The sequence below is a fragment of the Triticum urartu genome, chromosome 1, assembly GCF_003073215.2.
Source record: "Triticum urartu cultivar G1812 chromosome 1, Tu2.1, whole genome shotgun sequence".
Taxonomy (NCBI): Eukaryota; Viridiplantae; Streptophyta; class Magnoliopsida; order Poales; family Poaceae; genus Triticum; species Triticum urartu.
Window position 1 is genome coordinate 554,538,583 of NC_053022.1, and position 20,677 is coordinate 554,559,259.

Sequence of the window (20,677 nt, forward strand, 5' to 3'; positions counted from 1 at the left end):
CATGGGGCACATCCGACCCTACATGCCGACCAGCGACAAGAGATAAAAGAAAATTGAGCTATTCTCTCTTTTCATCTATATAGGGCCTAATGCATTTTTTAAGACAGCCTTTGACTATTGACAAGATTAATAGTATATGACATGCACAATGTGAAAATTATATCATTGAAAGCTCCTTTCACACAGGAATTTAACGGTGTGCTTTGTGTAAGTTGCATGTCATATATTATTGCTTTAATATTTGGTCAAAGTTAGCCTCGAAAAACACATTAGGCCCTATATAAATGGAAGGAGGGAGTAAGTCACAAGAAAGTGCTTTTGTGAGCACCAACTCACATGCACCCTTTGCTACAATATAAAATTTGGAAAAAAAATGCTACTAAAAAGGTTCAAAAAATATGGAATTTTAAGCCGACAAACATTGATGCGTGTTTCACATGCGCGCAAATTTCTGACCCCAATTTATGTATCTAAAATGCTTCCAAAACAGTCTTTTGTTTTCTCTCACAAGAATCTAATTTTCACAGGTCGTTCACGTTTCTGGGCACGGGGAATCGATTGGAGATGTCATCATCCGCGTCCATCATCAATCTATCGATCAAAGGCCCATGCCGCCGGACGGACGGACGGCGGGACGGGCACACCAACCATCCATCCAGTCCAGTCCAGTCCAGTCCCGCGTCGTCTCCAACCTGCCACCCGCCCCTCCCTCTCTACCACTCTCCCAACTCCCCGCTCCCATGGATGCCTACCGTTGCCGCTCCGCTCCCCTCCCCGCAGGAGCAGTCGGCCACCTCCTTTCTTATCTCCCCCGCCGCCGCCATCTTCGACCTTCCTTCCTTCCTTCCTTCCTTGCCGTGCGCGCGGCCGTCAGGCATTCTGTCGAACACCTACGGTGCGTACTGGAGTCGGTCTTGTCATCCATCCACTCCTCTTCTTCTTCTTCTCTTCGGAGCAGGACTCCCTCCCGTGATCAACCAACTGCTCCTCTCTCTCCGTCTCCGTCTCCGTGTGTGCTCCAATCCTGCCTCCAGTCGAGTACGACCTCCACTCCAGTCCCGCCATATAACGTAAGCAGCAGGCAGGGCACCACCTTCGCGTGGACTGCTTCTTTGCAAGCAGTTGCAGCATTGCTGGCCAGGTGGGTCTTGACTCTTGAGGCTGCTTGTCCTTGTTCTCTTCTGTTGAATTGATTGATCATTTGATGTAGGGATTCAATTCCCTTCGCTCCCTCCAGCTAGCTAGTGTGGTCGCATAGTCAGTCAACACAAGTTGTTCTTCACATGGGAACAGAACACAAAGAAATGTCTAATCTGAATCTGCTTGCTGTCTGTTGACTATTAGTTCATCTACTGCCGCGAGTTCTCCGCTTGCTGGGTGAAAGGAATTTCATGATTCACTAGTACTACTAGTTAAACAGAGTATGCTTTTGTTTTGTTTGCACCATTCTAACATCTACTCTAGTTCAGAGGATACACAACCACAGTATGCAAGCAAAACCAAAAGAAACATCCCACCTAGTGCTTCGATTCCTCGCTAACCAGTCAGGAGTTTTCTTCTCCCGGTGCAGTGCCGAAGGTTAGTTAGAGGGGCAAGACAGCAACAATGGTGGAATCCGACCAAGTCAACGGGATGTCCTCTTCGGTCGACGAATTCTGTAAGGCGCTTGGGGGCGACTCGCCGATTCGCAGCGTGCTGGTTGCCAACAATGGCATGGCTGCCGTCAAGTTCATGCGCAGCATCCGCGCCTGGGCCTTGGAGACCTTTGGGACCGAGAAGGCCATCCTTTTGGTGACCATGGCGACCCCCGAGGACCTCAGGGTCAATGCCGAGCACATAAGGATCGCCGACCAGTTCCTGTAAGTCCCCGCTGGGACGGATAACAACAACTATGCAAATGTACAGCTCATAGTCGAGGTTAGCGCAGTTCATCCATCCATCATTCTCCTGCTCCCTTATCATTTTGCCTACTTACTTGTGGATTAGTTTGTCATCCATGTTCATTGTGCTGGATACTTGACCATAGCTATTAAATGTTTGTTCGCAATTCACCTGTCCTGTCACAGATAGCAGATAGAACTCAGGTTTCTGCAGTTTGGCCTGGCTGGGGTCATGCTTCTGAGAACCCAGAACTTCCGGATGCGCTCAAGGAAAAAGGAATTGTTTTTCTTGGGCCACCATCAGCCGCCATGGCTGCACTAGGCGATAAGATTGGCTCCTCTCTTATCGCACAAGCAGCAGGAGTTCCAACTCTTCCATGGAGTGGGTCACATGTATGTATGCGTGCCTTTTCCTATTTCTCTAATACTGTTTTTTCTCCATCACTGTGTATATGTTGCTTAAAACTACTATCCTAACGTCGTGCTCTAGGTGAAAGTTCTGCAAGAAACCTGCCACTCGATACCTGAGGAGATCTACAAGAATGCTTGTGTTTCAACTACAGAGGAAGCGGTGGCTAGTTGTCAAGTGGTGGGGTATCCTGCAATGATCAAGGCATCATGGGGTGGTGGTGGTAAAGGAATAAGGAAGGTTGGTCGTCTTTGTAATTCAGCTCTACGGTGTCATTCCCTGTCCATATAGAATGAAGTTCAGGTTTCCTGGAAATATTCTGGATTAACCCAAAGATGATTTGGATGCCATCCAAATGGTTTTATAGGTACACAATGATGATGAGGTGAGAGCCTTGTTTAAGAAAGTGCAAGGAGAAGTCCCTGGATCGCCTATATTTATTATGAAGGTGGCATCTCAGGTGATAAGTCATAACAGATTCAGTTATATTACTTCCTTTATTTTTCTGTTTGTGTTCACATGATATTCATATAAATGCTAGGTGGGTAAGGGACTAAGAGTATACAATGATGCAGAGCACCTTTACTGTTATCATTCAGCGAGTGCTTCGCCTATACTGATATAGTTTATGTCTCTAAAATATTGCATTTCTGTTCCTTTGTAGAGCCGACATCTAGAGGTTCAATTGCTCTGTGACAAACACGGCAACGTAGCAGCACTGCACAGCCGGGACTGTAGTGTTCAAAGAAGGCACCAAAAGGTTAGTTATTCTCCTGAAGCGTATTGTGTTGTCCAATATCAGTCCTAGAGCATTGGTAGAAGTTGTAGAGCTTCAGGGAAGTAAAACTTCATTGGACGATGTAGCAATCATATTACTGTTAAGCAAAGTGTAAGATGTTGCAGGAGCTATGCCAAATCTAAGTTAATATTTTCTTTTAATGGAAGCATTTGTCACTATCAAGTACAGATTGTACTATAAATAGTTGAATTTTGCATTTTGAATTCAAGAACTAACTTTTTTTTTTCTATAGTGATATATGTGTTGCACTCGAAGTTTTGAGCTCAGAATGTTGAAAACTCTAGTGGCTGTATTACAAATGATTTCATAACCACAAGAATTAACTATCGCAAGACAAATAATTACTACCTCTGTTTCTAAATATAAGACGTTTTTGCAGTTCAATTTGAACTACAAAAACGTCTTATATTTAGGAACAGAGGGTGTATAATAATAGTAATAGTAGTAGTAATAAGTAGCTGATAGCTATATTTCTTTTATGTTTTGTGAAACAATAGTGTTGACCATATACTTGCAACAGATTATCGAAGAGGGACCAATTACAGTTGCTCCTCCAGAAACAGTTCGAGAGCTTGAGCAGGCTGCAAGGCGGCTTGCTAAATGTGTGCAATATCAGGGTGCTGCTACAGTGGAATATCTGTACAGCATGGAAACAGGAGAATACTATTTCCTGGAGCTTAATCCAAGATTGCAGGTAGAACACCCTGTGACTGAATGGATTGCTGACATAAACTTACCTGCATCCCAAGTTGCAGTAGGAATGGGCATACCCCTCTACAACATTCCAGGTAGGCAAGTTTCCAACTTAATGGTTGATGAAATGATCTCTTTCCATCCATACTAATCGATAAAAGGATCATTGCAGAGATCAGACGCTTTTATGGAATGGAATATGGAGGTGGCTATCACGCTTGGAAGGAAATGTCAGCTGTTGCAACTAAATTTGATTTGGACAAAGCACAGTCTGCAAGGCCAAAGGGTCATTGTGTAGCAGTTAGAGTTACTAGCGAGGATCCAGATGATGGGTTTAAGCCTACTAGTGGAAGAGTGGAAGAGCTCAACTTTAAAAGTAAACCCAATGTTTGGGCCTATTTCTCCGTTAAGGCAAGTATACATTCCATGCTTTATGATCTTTGATACCACACGACATTCATGCATAATCTTTGATACCACACGACATGTCACAACAGCCGCAGATTATGATAATCTCCCTGTTCCTCGTGTTGATAATTTCCTTGGTTAGAAATTATATCTTGTTGTGCCGCACGCAACCTAACCTGAATCATCATTTCTTGTTTTCAGTCTGGAGGAGCAATTCATGAGTTTTCTGATTCTCAGTTTGGTAAGTGTCATGCGTAATTATCTGTTTCCTCATGGTATCTCATGATGCTTTTCTTAAACAGCATGATTTTCTCGCAGGTCATGTTTTTGCTTTTGGGGAATCCAGGTCGTTGGCAATAGCCAATATGGTACTTGGGTTAAAAGAGATCCAAATTCGTGGAGAGATACGCACCAACGTTGATTACACGGTGGATCTCTTGAATGTAAGATAACCCCACAGTAAAAAAAACTCTGATTACATGGTACATTCTTTAAGAAAACATGTACAATTATTCTTTAATGTAATCTTTGTTCAAAATTTTCATTTCTCCAGGCTGCGCAATACCAAGAAAATAAGATCCACACTGGTTGGCTAGACAGCAGAATAGCTATGCATGTTAAAGCAGAGAGCCCCCCATGGTACCTTTCAGTTGTTGGTGGAGCTCTATATGTATGATTTCCTTGTCTGCAGAACTATATGATTTATGACGTGGTTATGAGCTCGCAGTCGCACACAAGATAACTATTTCCATCCTCAAATACGTATTTCTTATATTTCAGGAAGCATCAAGCAGGAGCTCGAGTGCTGTAACCGATTATGTCGGTTATCTCAGTAAAGGTCAAATACCGCCAAAGGTATCGTACTATATGATGAATTTTCTTACTGTTGATATTCTAATTTCTATATGATGAATAAAACTGTCTAACTGCTTCGTTTTCACAGCACATTTCTCTTGTCAACTTGACTGTAACTCTAAATATAGAGGGGATCAAATATATGGTAATTATCTGTACTTTTCTCATTAATTATATCCATGCATTACATACCCATCTAATCCAGTTGGTATCCTTGTCACATTTGCTCATGATTATTTTCTTCTGTAGATTGAGATTGTAAGAGGTGGACCCCGTAGCTACAGATTAAGAATTAATGATTCAGAGATTGAAGCAGAGATACATTCGTTGCGAGATGGCGGACTCTTAATGCAGGTAGGTTTGCCACATCACACGTTTTTGTACAAGCATGATCTATCTTTTTTTTTTGTTTGGAAATGGTCTGAACAATCTTTAGTTGTAAATTTTCCAGTTGGATGGAAACAGTCATGTAATTTACGCAGAGACAGAGGGTGCTGGTACGCGCCTTCTAATCAATGGGAGAACATTCTTATTACAGGTGAAGATAGCTAGATCTCTAGTCTCCTCTTGGTTTCATGAACCTTGCCCTAGTTGATTTTGGAATTAGGTAATCAGTAACATAGATATTTCATTTTCTTAGCCAAGTCTCTTTTTTGTCATCTGCCACCACTTTTGGTGTTACATCTGCTTAATAGTCATGTCTTAGCACCTGCTTAGGATCCTCAATTTTGGCAAAGGATCTTATTAGAGAAACCCTCATTATGGGAATATTTAACTGAAGGACTACGTAATATAGGCTTCGTTTCAGTAGACTGCAAATTGTGTGAACATACATAAATTAATTATGTCCTCTGGATGATATATTACAGAAAGAGCATGATCCTTCCAAGCTGTTGGCTGATACACCGTGCAAACTTCTTCGGTTTTTGGTCGCTGATGGTTCTCGTGTGGTTGCTGATACACCATATGCTGAGGTGGAGGTCATGAAGATGTGCATGCCACTGTTACTACCGGCCTCTGGTGTCATTCACTTTGTCATGCCGGAGGGTCAGGCCATGCAGGTTCGTTTCTTCTCTCTCCCCCTTGTTTACGTGCTCGTAGCGCTATATGTACATTCTGACTGAAGTGCTTTATGCTTGCAATATGCATGCATCTTTTAAATACTAGCTGAAATGTCTGTCTTTGTGCAGGCGAGTGACCTGATAGCAAGGTTGGATCTTGATGACCCATCTGCTGTGAGGAGAGCTGAACCATTTCATGGCACCTTCCCAAAACTTGGACATCCTACTGCTATTTCTGGCAAAGTTCACCAAAAGTTTACTGCAAGTGTGAATTCTGCGCACATGATCCTTGCAGGATATGAACATAATGTCAATCATGTAAGGCATACAAACTTTCAGAATATAGTTGTTCTTCCAATTTTGGTTCCCCTTGTCAATCTCGTTGCCATTTTCCTCTTCTACAGAGAGAAACTGACCTCTTAGTTTGAGACAAACGCTACCATCTTTCTCCAATCAATAAGTTCCTGACTGTACCTTTTCTTTCAGGTTGCACAAGATTTGCTAAACTGCCTAGACAGCCCTGAGCTCCCTTTTCTACAGTGGCAAGAAATCATGTCTGTTTTGGCAACCCGACTCCCAAAAGACCTTAGGAATGAGGTGATTAAGTATTCTAGTTAATTTTTTATTTTACCTGTCATTATTCTATTTTCCTTTTTGGCTGCATATCGAATGGATTACTAATTTGCCTATTCTCAGTTGGATGGTATGTACAAAGAGTATGAGTTGAAAGATGACTTCCGAAAGAGCAAGGATTTCCCTGCCAAGTTGCTAAGGGGAGTCATTGAGGTCAGTTTGAGACTGTTACTTGGCATGCCTTTATTTTTGTTTGTCATGTTGTTTCCTTACAAAGCTATTACTGCAGGCAAATCTTGCATGCTGTTCTGAGAAAGATCGGGTTACTAATGGGAGGCTTGTAGATCCACTTATGAGCCTGGTCAAGTCATATGAGGGTGGAAAAGAAACCCATGCTCGTGTTGTTGTTAAGAGTCTGTTTGAGGAGTATTTATCTGTTGAGGAACTGTTCAGTGATGACATTCAGGTATCACTTTATTATTACTTGGAATGGGTTGATCGATGCTCACTTTCTCACCGAAATGTACTAATTTTATGTGCATTTGCTTTTATATTCTCAGTCCAATGTGATAGAACGTCTACGACTTCAACATGCAAAAGACCTTGAGAAGGTCGTATATATTGTGTTCTCCCACCAGGTAATGTCTTACTGTGCAATGTGTTGATTTACTTGATATGCAATAGCTTCCGTGCTCAAAATTTGTGTCCTCTTGAAGGGTGTGAAAAATAAAAATGATTTAATACTACGGCTTATGGAAGCATTGGTCTATCCAAATCCATCTGCTTACAGGGACCAGTTGATTCGCTTTTCTGCTCTGAACCATACAGCATACTCTGAGGTAAAATTGAGAGTTTGGATGATCTGCATATATTCATTTTGCACATATGATAGTCTAGGGAAATAAAATAAATTTATTATAACTGATGCAGCTGGCACTTAAAGCAAGTCAACTTCTTGAGCACACTAAATTGAGTGAACTCCGCACAAGCATAGCAAGAAGCCTTTCAGAGCTGGAGATGTTTACCGAGGAAGGAGCACGGCTTTCAACACCTAGGAGGAAGATGGCCATCAATGAAAGGATGGAAGATTTAGTATGTGCCCCTGTTGCAGTTGAAGATGCCCTTGTGTCTCTGTTTGATCACAGTGATCCTACTCTTCAGCGGAGAGTAGTTGAGACATACATACGCAGATTGTATCAGGTATCACAGAATTTATTAACTACACTATTTCTTGATACAACTGGAACATTAACAAATTTATGTCGGCTAACTCACAATCATCTTCCAGCATTACCTTGTAAGGGGCAGTGTCCGGATGCAATGGCACATGTCTGGTCTAATTGCCTTGTGGGAATTCTCAGAAGAGCATATTGAACAAAGAAATGGGCAATCTGCGACACTTCTAAAGCAACAATTAGAGGATCCCATTGGCAGGCGATGGGGTTTAATGGTTATAATCAAGTCTCTTCAGTTTCTGCCAACTGCGATTGAAGCTGCATTAAAGGAGACTTCGCATTACGGAGCAGGTGTTGGAAGTGTCTTAAATGGTAATCCCATAAAATCTAACCATAGCAATATGCTGCATATTGCTTTGGTTGGTATCAACAATCAGATGATTACTCTTCAAGACAGGTTCGTATACACTCTTTTCTTATGTGGTTTGTTGGTATTTATGAGATCTGAAAGATCACAAGAGTGTGATTCTATGAACTGGTAGTGAATTTCATGAAAAAAAATAGTTACCTCTTCCACTCTGTTTTCTCTTCTTAGTGGTGATGAGGATCAAGCGCAAGAAAGGATCAACAAACTGTCCAAGATCCTGAAGGATAACACTATAACATCACATCTCATTGGTGCTGCTATTAGGGTTGTCAGCTGCATTATCCAAAGAGATGAAGGGCGTCCGCCAATGCGCCACTCCTTCCAATGGTCATTTGACAAGCTATATTATGAGGAGGACCCGATGCTCCGCCATGTGGAGCCTCCTTTGTCCACATTTCTTGAATTGGTATTCAGATTTTGTTTTGGCTTATGTTCTCTTCAATAAAACCAGTACTGCTAACAACTTTATCTGTAAATGCAGGACAAAGTGAAATTAGAAGGTTACAATGACGCAAAATACACCCCATCACGTGATCGCCAGTGGCACATCTACACACTAGTAAAGAACAATAAAGATCCAAGATCAAATAACCAAAGGATGTTTCTTCGTACCATAGTTAGACAGCCAAGTGTGACGAATGGGTTTTTGTTTGGAAATATTGACAATGAAGTAGGCCATGCTCAAGCCTCATCATCATTCATATCTGACAGCATACTTAAATCACTGAGGGCAGCGCTAGAAGAAATAGAGTTACATGCTCACAATGAGGCTGTGAGGTCAGGCTACTCTCATATGTATATGTGCATACTGAGAGCAGCGGTTATTTGATCTAATTCCATTTTCAAGGTCAGTCATAATATATTTCTTCGTAACTCCTTTTCTTCTTAGTATGGTGATGGACAGCTCTCCTGTGCACTCAAGAAAAATATGTATTTATGTTCTCAACAAAATATATTGCATAAATGTGCTCATATATGTTCGCTTGGTTTTTTCTTCTCATTATATTAGGAGGACAGATGAAGTTGATCAAGATGAGGAGACAGCATGCACACTTTTGAAGCATATGGTTATGAATATACATGAACATGTTGGCGTCAGGATGCATCGCCTGTCCGTGTACCAGTGGGAAGTAAAGCTGTGGTTAGATTGTGATGGGCAAGCTAACGGTGCTTGGAGAGTTGTTGTTACTAATGTAACTGGGCATACTTTCACTGTCGATGTAAGTTACCTTAGCTATTGCACTGCTCTATGAACAATAGCATCACTACAAAGAATGCTATTCTGATGGATAAGGCCCCACAGACCATCAAATATGATTCTATTAACTTATCTTGTTAGTGCATAGAAAATGCTCATCAACCCAATCATTCATGTAATATTTTACTCTCTCAACTGTTGCTTTTGAAACACTAGTTAAAAAGACTTGTAAGTAGTAAGTACCGTTTTCTCTTTATTGTTTTTATGCTCAAATTTTTCTGACTTCCAGATTTACCGAGAAGTGGAGGACTCCAACACACATGAGCTTTTCTACCGCTCTGCGACACCTGCCAGCTGGTCCTTTGCATGGCATTGCATTGCGTGAGCCATACAAACCTTTTGATGCTGTTGACCTGAAACGTTATGCTGCTAAGAAAAATGAAACTACATACTGCTATGATTTCCCATTGGTGAGTTGGTTGCATTTTTCCTTTCTTTTCTTTTATCTACAATTTATTAACTAGATCAACTAGGATTGGTAATAATACTTTGTCACACAGGCATTTGAAAAAGCATTGAAGAAGTCATGGAAATCTGCTGGCACTTCACATGGTGCAGAAGCTAACGGGCACCATCAGCGGTATGCGCAAGTGACGGAGCTTATATTTGGTGATTCAACTGGATCATTTGGTACTCCTTTGGTTCCAGTTGAGCGTCCTCCAGCTATGAATGATATTGGCACTGTTGCTTGGAACATGAAGCTCTCCACACCAGAATTTCCAGGCGGTCGGGAGATTATGGTTGTTGCAAATGACATAACATTTAAAGCTGGGTCTTTTGGTCCTAGAGAAGATGCATTCTTCGATGCTGTTACCAATCTTGCTTGCGAGAGGAAAATTCCCCTGATCTACTTGGCAGCAACTTCTGGTGCTAGGCTCGGTGTAGCACAGGAAATAAAGGCATGCTTCCATGTCGGATGGTCTGATGATGAGAGCCCTGAACGTGGTTTTCACTACATCTACCTCACGGAACAAGATTATTCACGTCTAAGCTCTTTGGTTATAGCCCATGAGCTAAAACTGGAAAACGGAGAAACCAGATGGGTCGTTGATACCATTGTTGGGAAAGAGGATGGAATCGGTTGTGAGAATCTACATGGATGTGGTGCTATTGCCAGTGCCTACTCTAAGGCATATAGAGAGACATTTACTCTGACATTTGTGACTGGACGAGCTGTTGGAATTGGGGCTTATCTTGCTAGGTTAGGATTGCGGTGCATACAACGTATTGATCAACCAATTATTTTAACTGGGTTTTCTCCGCTGAACAAGCTCCTGGGACGCGAGGTTTATAGCTCTCAGTTGCAACTGGGTGGCCCCAAAATCATGGCTGCAAATGGAGTTGCCCATCTCACAGTGTCAGATGATCTTGAAGGTGTTTCTGCTATCTTGAAATGGCTCAGCTATGTACCTCAGTATGTCGGCGGCCCCCTTCCTGTTCTGAAACCTCTTGATCCACCGGAGAGACCTGTAACATATTTCCCGGAGAATTCATGTGATGCCCGTGCAGCCATCTGTGGCATTCAGGAGGACACTCAAGGAGGCAAGTGGTTGGGTGGTATGTTTGACAGAGAAAGCTTTGTGGAAACATTAGGAGGATGGGCAAAAACTGTTATTACCGGAAGGGCAAGGCTGGGTGGGATTCCAGTTGGTGTCATAGCTGTGGAAACCCAGACAATGATGCAAGTGATCCCTGCTGACTCTGGCCAGCTTGATTCTGCGGAGCGTTTTGTCCCTCAAGCAGGACAGGTGTGGTTCCCAGATTCAGCGGCGAAAACAGCCCAGGCACTGGTGGATTTCAACCATGAAGAACTCCCGTTGTTCATACTTGCTAACTGGAGAGGCTTTTCGGGTGGGCAAAGGGATCTGTTTGAAGGGATCCTTCAGGCTGGTTCTATGATTGTCGAGAACCTGAGGACATATGAGCAGCCCGCTTTTGTGTACATACCAAAGGCTGGAGAGTTGCGTGGAGGCGCATGGGTTGTGGTGGACAGCAAGATCAATCCTGAGCACATTGAGATGTACGCCGAGAGGGGTGCAAAAGGGAACGTCCTTGAGGCACAAGGGCTGATTGAGATCAAATTTAAGCCAGACGAAGTCGAAGAGAGCATGCTAAGGCTCGACCCCCAGCTGTCCAGACTCAATGCCAGACTCCTCAAAGAAATTAGGATGGGTACCTCGGAGACGGAGACCATTAGGATCAGGAGTGCGATGACTGCTCGGATGAAGCAGCTGATGCCCATATATACCCAGGTCGCTACTCGGTTTGCTGAACTGCATGACACCACTTCCAGAATGGTTGCCAAAGGTGTGATCAGTAAGGTGGTGGAATGGGAGGAGTCCCGGGCCTTCTTCTACAGGAGATTGCGAAGGAGGGTTGCCGAGGATTCGCTCGCCAAACAAGTTAGAGAAGCCGCTGGCGAGCAGATAATGCCTACTCACGGATCAGCGCTGGAGTGCATCAAGAAAAGGTATATGGCTTCTCAAGGGCAAGGAGATGGCGGGGACTGGAACGATGATGAAGCCTTCTTCGCCTGGAAAGACGATCGTAGCAACTATGAAAAGTATCTCGGGGAGCTGAAAGCTGAACGATTATCCTGACTGTTGTCGCATCTCGCTGAAAGCTCCGATGTGAAGGCCTTGCCCGATGGCCTTTCGCTCCTCCTTGGCAAAGTAAGCTTTCTTTCTTTTGTTTGTTTTTTCTTGGCCTATCTACGCTTCACCTCTCTGATGCATTGATCGCTGCGTATATTGTACAGATGAATCCTTCAAAGAGGGAGCAGGTTATGGATGGCCTCAGGCAGCTTCTTGGCTGATCGATCAGTGGCCTTGAAGCATCCAGCATATATACACAAACCTGCTTGCTTTCTTGCCACCAGACCATGTGTGCCTGTCTATGGTGCACAGACGGCAAGGAAGTTACAGGATTGAATGTAAGGCACCTGGATGGCATCTCAAGGAGGAAGGATCATATATGTATGTATTATATACACAAAGGCAAAGCATAGCATATATATAGGTTGTTGTCTGCTATGCTGAATATTGATTTGATGTGCAAGTGCAGAAGAAAGAGCATGTATGTACGTGTGCTGAATATTGATTTGGCATATGTACATATGTAGTGAGCTGTTTTAACCCTGTACTTCCTCCGATCCATATTAATTGTCGCTGATTTAGTACAGAGTATTGGAGGGGTAGTAAACTGCTATACCAGCCAGCCAGAGACAATGGAAATTTTAGTAACTACTATTATTTCTTACAACCAAATAACCTCTTTTTTTCTGCCTTATCGTTGTTCCTATGGAAACGGTTGGAAATGGTGGAATCAATATTCACAAACCATTTGGATGCCTTTCATGCAGTGCTGGCAAATAACTAAATTAGTACTCCCTCTGTAAGTGATCTAAAAGATCAGAGGGAGTAGATTACTAGCCAGTGTGTCTTATTTGGCGCCCTATTGTCACATACTCCTAACTTACCACTTAGGTAACAACAACAACACGGGCTCTGCCGCCACCCACACACACCACCGTCATCGTGCATGGAGAACGTGAAGCGATGACGACGAAGACGACCACACGACTTAATCAGAGGTATCCCGTGGCGCAACCCGCGAGAGTAATTAACCGGGAGTCTTCCGAGACCCCGGGAACCACGAGACCACACTTTACGGGATCTTGTAATTTTGTTTTCTCCAATGAGATTAATGAAATACTCGTTTCCCATACCCTTTTCTTTGTGTACTACGGTACACTGGCACGTCCGCATTTTTCTTTTCTTCTTTTCACGGCGTATGAGAGAAATACACTCCCCTTTCTTTCTCCCGGTGGCTTAGATATTTTTTCGTGTCAAACAATTGGGTGACGTGTTGCTGAGATGGTTGTCGATGCAAGGTTTGCCCCACCTTAATTTTTTTTCATCCTCTGTCATTGTTTTGGGCCTTAGGGTTCTTATGCCTTGCTCAGAGGTCCTTGAGGTTTGAGTGCATATGTGTTCGTCTAAACCTGCTGAGATGGTTGTCGATGCAAGGTTTGCCCCACCTTAATTTTTTTTCGTCCTCCGTCATTGTTTTTGGGCCTTAGCGTTCTTATGCCTTGCTCAGAGGTCCTTGAGGTTTGAGTGCGTATGTGTTCGTCTAAACCTTACCCAAATTCTAGTTTCCTTTCTTTGTCTTTTTTCTTTATGTAATTTGGTTTCGCCCGATTTTCTTTAATTAATTCGGCGGTTCTCCTCTCCTTGTATGAAATGGCAGAGCTCATGCCTGCCTCAGCAAGTTGCTCAAGAAAGGAAAAAAAAACATATGTGTTGTGGCATAGCTGGCCAAACGGGCCGGCCTGGCCCGACCGATTCTAATCGTGCCTGGCCCGGCCCGGCCCACTGAGGCTTGATTATTATATGAGCCGTACCGTGCTGGTCCACGTGCTGCAGCCTGCAGCCCAGGCATGACCTAACTTCTAATCGGGCCGGCCCACCGGCACGCCAGGCCCACTAGTTTGCCTGCTATTTGGCGCACTGGGCGTTTTTAGCCTATTTTTATCTATTGGGCCATATAGAGTTATATATATAACTACTATATAGTGTACCAATATCAAAGCATACGAGCCGTTTGATAATTCCAATCGGACGGCTTGCATTCAACGGGTTGAAATCTTCCACATCATGGCAGTTTATTTACCATTGGATTCGCGGTGGGAGTTAGTGATGCACTGTCCCGCTGTGTCAGGTGGCAGGCTTTGAGAAGAAAAATATTTGTAAGAAACTACTCAGAGAATCGGGAGCCTTCTACAGGGAGAGCCTCGATAAGAAATTGCCATGCTTCCTTTGAGTGAAAGAGAAATGTTGTATATACAAAGAAATAATGCACGTAGGCATGAAAGAAAGTGTACCACCAATTTAACAAGTCTGGATGCATGTTCTATAAAAGGAGAAAAAAATCTTGATGCATAGGTCGTTCCAAGCTTAAAATACGAGATAATGAAATATCATGCATGCAGGAAATGAATAAGAACCTTTCAAAAAAGGAAAATAAAGAAGAAACTATATTTTGAACAAATTTCTATTCTCTACAATTCCAGAACTTCTTATTTCTTAATGAGCCCACTTACACACACAATGAGGCCCTAAAAAGGTACACATCTACCTAATTTTGCATATATTGGATCTATCTGATATCTAGATTTTGTTACTACCCCCAGATGTCACATCTATTTTTGATGGCATAGTTTTACGTTATAAGTTAAATTGAAATTATGAAAAATATTCACTACTAGGTTTTTTAATGCAATCTTGTCCATCCAAGTTGGTACTACATGTGAAGCATGTGTCATTTGCTAGTATATATATAAAAAGATAATCGGTCGTGCCATGTCGGCCCGCGTGCTCAGCCTAGCAGCCCAAGCATGGCCCAGGGCGTGCCGGGCCGGGCCCATTTAGTCCGTGCCATGCCTGGCCCATTGGCTGACCGTGCCCGGCGTGCTCGCGGGCCGGCCTGGTTGGCCCGAGCCATTTGGCTAGGTTGTGGAGTGGGGTCTGTGATATAGGTGGCCAAACGGGCCGGGATAGCTGGGCCGGCCCGGTAGCACGACCGGCACGACACGGGCCTGGCACGGCATGACACGTGCTAAACGGGCCAGGCCCGGCACGCGGCACGCCAAGGGCCGTGCCTGGGCCTGAAGGCCGAGCACGCGGGCCGGCACGACACGGCTTGATTATCTTTTTTGTATTTTTGTATGTATCTTAATGTGACCCAACAGGTAAAAAAAGGCTAAAAAACGCTCAGTGCGTAAAATAGAAGGCAGATTAGCGGGCCTAACATGCCGGTGGGCTGGACCGATTAACATATGGGCCGTGCCTGGGCTGCAGGCTGCAGCACGCGGGCCAACACGGCACGGCCCGTATAATAATCGTGTCTCGGCGGGCCGGGCCGTGCCAGGCACAATTAGGATGGTCCGTGCCGTGCCGGGCCGGGCTGGCCCGTTTGGTCAGCTATAGTCTGTGAGCCGGTGTTGTGGCCGAGTGGGGACCATCCTGAATTCATGTGTCAGTTTCTCTTTTGGCTCTGCACTTTCTTCTACCTCTCCCCTCTCCCCTCCCCTATAAGCTCTCCTCTCCTCTCCCCTCCCCCAGATCCCTCTCCGTCTCTCTCTTTGGATTGGATAGAAGAGAGATTGGGTCGTGACACTCCACCTCCATCGATCCCTCGAGACCATGGATCCCAACTGGCGGCCCACCCAAGGGTCTGGCCCCGCCGCTGCCGCCGCTGACCCGCCCCCCGCCGGAGGCGACTGGCGCGCCCAGCTCCAGCCCGAGGCGCGCGGCAGGATCGTCGATAAGATGTACGTGTGTATGCAGGGACTCACTCTAATTCATTGATTGATTTGATCTGATTTCCCCTTCCTCTGCTCTTTCGGTTTCCCGCAAAGAAAAAAAGAGGACTCTTTTTCATCGATCCATCTGACGAGAGCCGCTTTGATCTAAACTTCCAGTTTCGTGTGTACTGATTCGTAGCGGCACCAGCAGATTCGTCCGTCGTCGATCTAGCTCCCAGTTTCTGTTTGATTCCTATACATATGGTCAAAAAACTGCTTAATCGCTCCATTAACTATGAGCAGTTTTAACTTTTAACACAATTTTGCCATGGCACCGCGTTTGATCACCTAGGGTAAACCATTCTATTCGTACTATTTATTCACATTTTGCATTGTGCGTGTAGAATGGAGACTCTGAAGAATCGTCTGCCAGTATCTGTGTCTGTGGCGCCAGAGGCACTGAACGAACTTCAAAAAATCGCTGCGTGGTTCGAACAAAAGGTCTATACCGAAGCAACCAGTCAGGTAATTTAACATATCCTCGACCGTGCGAAACTGCTAATCACACAAGAACTGTTGGTTGTGAGCCACTATCAGTAATTTGGTATAGAACTTCACATCGTTTTCTTTTTGCATTACTCAGTATGATTATTTACGGAAGATTTCTCTGAAGTTGCTCTCCATGGAGACGCAGAGACAGCAGGCTGCTGGAAATGCTCAGCTGATTCCAAATCAAAACAACCCTGGTAACATACCATATACACTAAACTGTGCTGCACAATTTATCATCTTCGCTTGGATGTCAATATATTTTATTGCATCAGGTGCTCAGATTATGTGCTTTATTGCATCAAGTGCTGAGATTATGTGCTTTATTGCATTAAATCACCATCCACAGCTTTTTCATCTAGCTTGTGTCATGTGTACGTAGTTATTGAACTTGGAACGACACAGTAAGTGCCTCAGTTCAACCTATTGGCTCAATAAAATATTATAGCATGTTTTTTCTGTTAGTATGGTAGAAACAATGTTAAGTACGAAAATAACAAATGAACAGACTAGTTAGTTATTCAACTGGGTAATCCGCCTTCCTACCTTAAAATGGTCCGATTCCTCACACATGCAGAATATTTTGTTGACCCCTGGTACAGCGCCGGATTGGGTTGTTCAACTGGGTTTTCACCGGTTCACAGCAGCGATCTTCAGCTCTTTGTAGAATTATGTTTATTCCCGCCCTGCTACCTTTATAAGGTAGATCAGTTGGTTAGCTGTCAGCTGTATTTACGTTGACTCTCATATTAATAAAAGGATATGCAAACACTTGTTTGCATGCTCTCTAAAACAAATCAGGTTGCCAGTCCTTTAATTGCTCTGGTACATTTATTTTTCTCATTGAAAATGCAGAAAGCCTTCATTTGATCTGTAATATGCTGCTTTCAACACTTTGTGTGCCTGTTACAGTTCCACAGGAAGTATTTGTTCACAAGATACTTTATTAACACACATATGGTACCTTTTCTGCAACAGCCCCTGGACTCCATCCACAAGGCAGTAATGAAGCACAAACATCAGCAGTTCCCTTGATGTCTCAGCAACAAGGCCGGCAGCCAAATGCTTCTACATCTGTACAAGCTTCTTCACTCACTAATATCAGACAGAACTTGCACTAGTGCAGAACCGGGCAATAGCACCGGTTCGTAAGGCCCTTTAGTGCCGGTTTAGGAACCGGCACTAATGTTTCAGCACTAAAGGCCCCCCCCCTTTAGTACCGGTTCAGCACGAACCGGTGCTAAAGGGAAACCACGTGGCACGAGCCAGCTCCGGGGGCCGGGAGCCCTTTAGTACCGGTTGGTAACACCAACCGGTACTAAATGGTTGTGGGTTTTTGTTTTATTTTGTATTTTTCAATTAAATTTGTGTTATCAATTTAATTTAGGATTGTTTTACGTTATAATGAGTTGTAGTCGTCGTCGTCGTCGTCATCATCATCATCATCGCATATTAATAAATAAATAAACTCTAGCTAGCTAAAAATCATCATAGTCGTCTAATTACCACTATTTAATCATCATAGTCATTACCGCTAGCTATCTAATCATCATCAACGCTGGCTAGCTTAAAGAGGAAACATTCACTTTGTAACAGAAGCAAAGATATCATCAAGTTCAACATAATCATCACCAACATCGAAGTTCAGGACACGGACATGAGACAAGTACTAATTAAGAGCATGAACTAGTAGCTACTAATCCTGCTGCTCCCTCTCAGGTAGAATAGCATAGAACATGTATAGCTCTCCTGATTCATCATACTGGAGCATGCAGATGAATCTGTCTCCTAATCTTGGGTTGCGCTTCTCCTTGCTGCCCCCTAGTACTTCTTTACGATCGTTAACAATTTTGCTCCAATCTTTCACTATTAAGCATTCTTCGCTTTCAGAAATCCTGAATGCACTCATGTGCAATGTAGGAAATCTTGGTCGTAAGCTAACCATTGACATGCGACCTTTTGTCTCGATCCACTGAGGCACAACTGTCATCGGAAGTCCCTGTTGAAGAACATCGTATAGTAATTAATATACTAAGCAATGAAAGTTTAGCTTCAAAAATAACGTATGCAAAAGATGCATTAATTAAGGACAAATATTTAAAATCTTACCATCTTTCGATTATAGATGTGACCGTAGTTCAATACGATCACCATTGGTCGCACGTTTTGAGTACTAACATTTCTAAGTTTAGGAAAAAATATGTCTTGACAGTATTAAGATCCTCAAGCCATGAAACATAATGACTTACCTCCTCGCAGTTTAGTTGAGCCCCGGGGCAGTAGTAGGTCCTGTCTACCAAGCGCCAGACATGTTTGCTTGAACCGAAATAAGCTGACAATACAAATTAGTTGTCAACTATTTTTGAATAAACTGTATCAAAGACATAAACACATATGCATGCATGGTTGAGAAAAACTCACCAAATGGTAGAACTGGAGGCGTTTGCACATCGACCCAGATGTCTATATTACCTTCAATATCATCTTCCGGACGAATATCAAAGGTGATAACCATATCAGGCTCAAATGCATAAGCCTTGCATAGTGCTTGCCAAGTTTTGCATTCAAAATGGGTGTATGTGTCTCCATTATATAATTTGACGTTGAAAGTATACCCATGCTTCGTCTTCAAGTAAACTCTCTTTACCTCCATATCATCTATAGCACTAAAACCTATCTTATCCAAGACAAAAATTCTTGCATGGCAGGAGATGCGCTAGTAGAATAGTGAAAATTTAAAATTATAAGTTGAAGCAAATGAAGCATAAGTTTTGCATTCAAATAATAATTGACAAAGTGACTTACTGTATCAACTTTGAATGTCTCATCCAGCTTGATGCTGAAGCGCCTACCATCAACAAGGAAATTTTGGTCGCACAGGCCGCGCTGGTCTTCACAGTGTTCGCACATAATGAAATATTTTTCGTCGTCAGATGACATTTCCTATGTTCATATAGGTGAAACATTAAACACCTATATCTAGCCAAATATATATTCATCTAACATTTGACATTAATATATCTAACTATATATTCAATTGACATTACTATATATTTAACTTTTCTATCTAATTCATCTAACATTCGACATTAATCTAACATTTATATAAACTCAAAATATATAAAAAATTAAATAAACAGAAAAACTCATTAACAAATAATATTTTAATTAGATCATCAAATCTCAGATACCTAATTTTTTTTTACTAAAAATAAACTAGTTATATTAATTATTGAACTAGTTCAAATCTCATATACCTAAATTTTCTTACTAAAAATAAATTAGTTATATTAATTATTCAACTAGTTCTAATCTCTAGTTCGACAATTTTTCTATCTAGCTAGCTAATTCATCTAACATTCGACATTAATCTAATATTCGATCATCTAATTAACTTTTATAAAAAACAGAAAATAAGTAAAAAAATGTGTGTGTGTGTGTGCGGCCCCGTACGTCGCCGCCCCGTACGTACGAGCGGGGGCGCCGGCGTTCGGGGCGGCGGTGGGGACGGACGGCGGCGCGCGGCATTCGGGGCGGACGACGCGCGGTGCGGCGGCCGGGTACGCGCGAGGAGAGAGCGAGATACGTACGAATGGCGGCGCGGGACGACGACGGACGGCGGCGCGCGGCGTTCGGGGCGGCGGCGGGGACGACGACGACGACGACGGGCGACGGGCGGCGACGACGGGAGCGGCGCGCGAGAGGTTGACGAAAGAAGTGGGGAGATGTAACTAAAATTTCGTAAGTGCTGTATATATAGGGTGAGCCTTTAGTACCGGTTGGAGCCACCAACCGGTACTAAAGGCCTACTTTGGCCAGGCAAAGAGGCGGGAAGAGCAGGCCTTTAGTGCCGGTTGGTGGTTCCAACCGGTACTAAAGGGTGGTCTTTAGTACCGGTTGGAGCCACCAACCGGTACTAAAGGCCTTGCGCTGCCACCCCAAAGTTTAGTCCCACCTCGCCCGGCGAAGGGCAGCCGCACTGGTTTATAAACCCAGCCGCGGCTACCTCTTTGAACTCCTTTATATAGCAGGCTTCTGGGCCTAATTAATTAGGGCGCGCTGCCCTATGAGTCTGCTGGCCCTTCTGGACCTGCATTTGCACACCCTAGGTCTGGCAGGCCCATTGGGCAGTGCGCCAACAAATTTTTTATATAATTTTTTCTTTTCTGCATTACTTATTTTCTTCTATTTATTTTTGAGTAGTTTTTTATATAGTTTTTTCTTTTCTGCATTATTTATTTTCTTCTATTTATTTTTGAGTAATTTTTTTGTATAGTTTTTTT

At 43.3% G+C, this 20,677-nt stretch overlaps 1 protein-coding gene and 1 pseudogene across 1 annotated transcript; both read left to right on the forward strand.

Annotated features, from left to right (window-relative positions):
* Window positions 1-642: 642 nt before the first annotated feature.
* On the forward strand, window positions 643-12,786 carry LOC125529419 (annotated as a pseudogene).
* Window positions 12,787-15,555: 2,769 nt separating this feature from the next.
* Window positions 15,556-17,630, forward strand: LOC125529428 (mediator of RNA polymerase II transcription subunit 15a-like). Its single transcript, XM_048693842.1, has 4 exons — window positions 15,556-15,872; window positions 16,250-16,370; window positions 16,489-16,591; window positions 17,373-17,630. Exons 1-4 carry the CDS (start codon window positions 15,745-15,747, stop codon window positions 17,513-17,515), a joined length of 495 nt encoding a protein of 164 aa, XP_048549799.1. The 5' UTR covers window positions 15,556-15,744; the 3' UTR covers window positions 17,516-17,630.
* The last annotated feature ends 3,047 nt before the right edge of the window (window positions 17,631-20,677 follow it).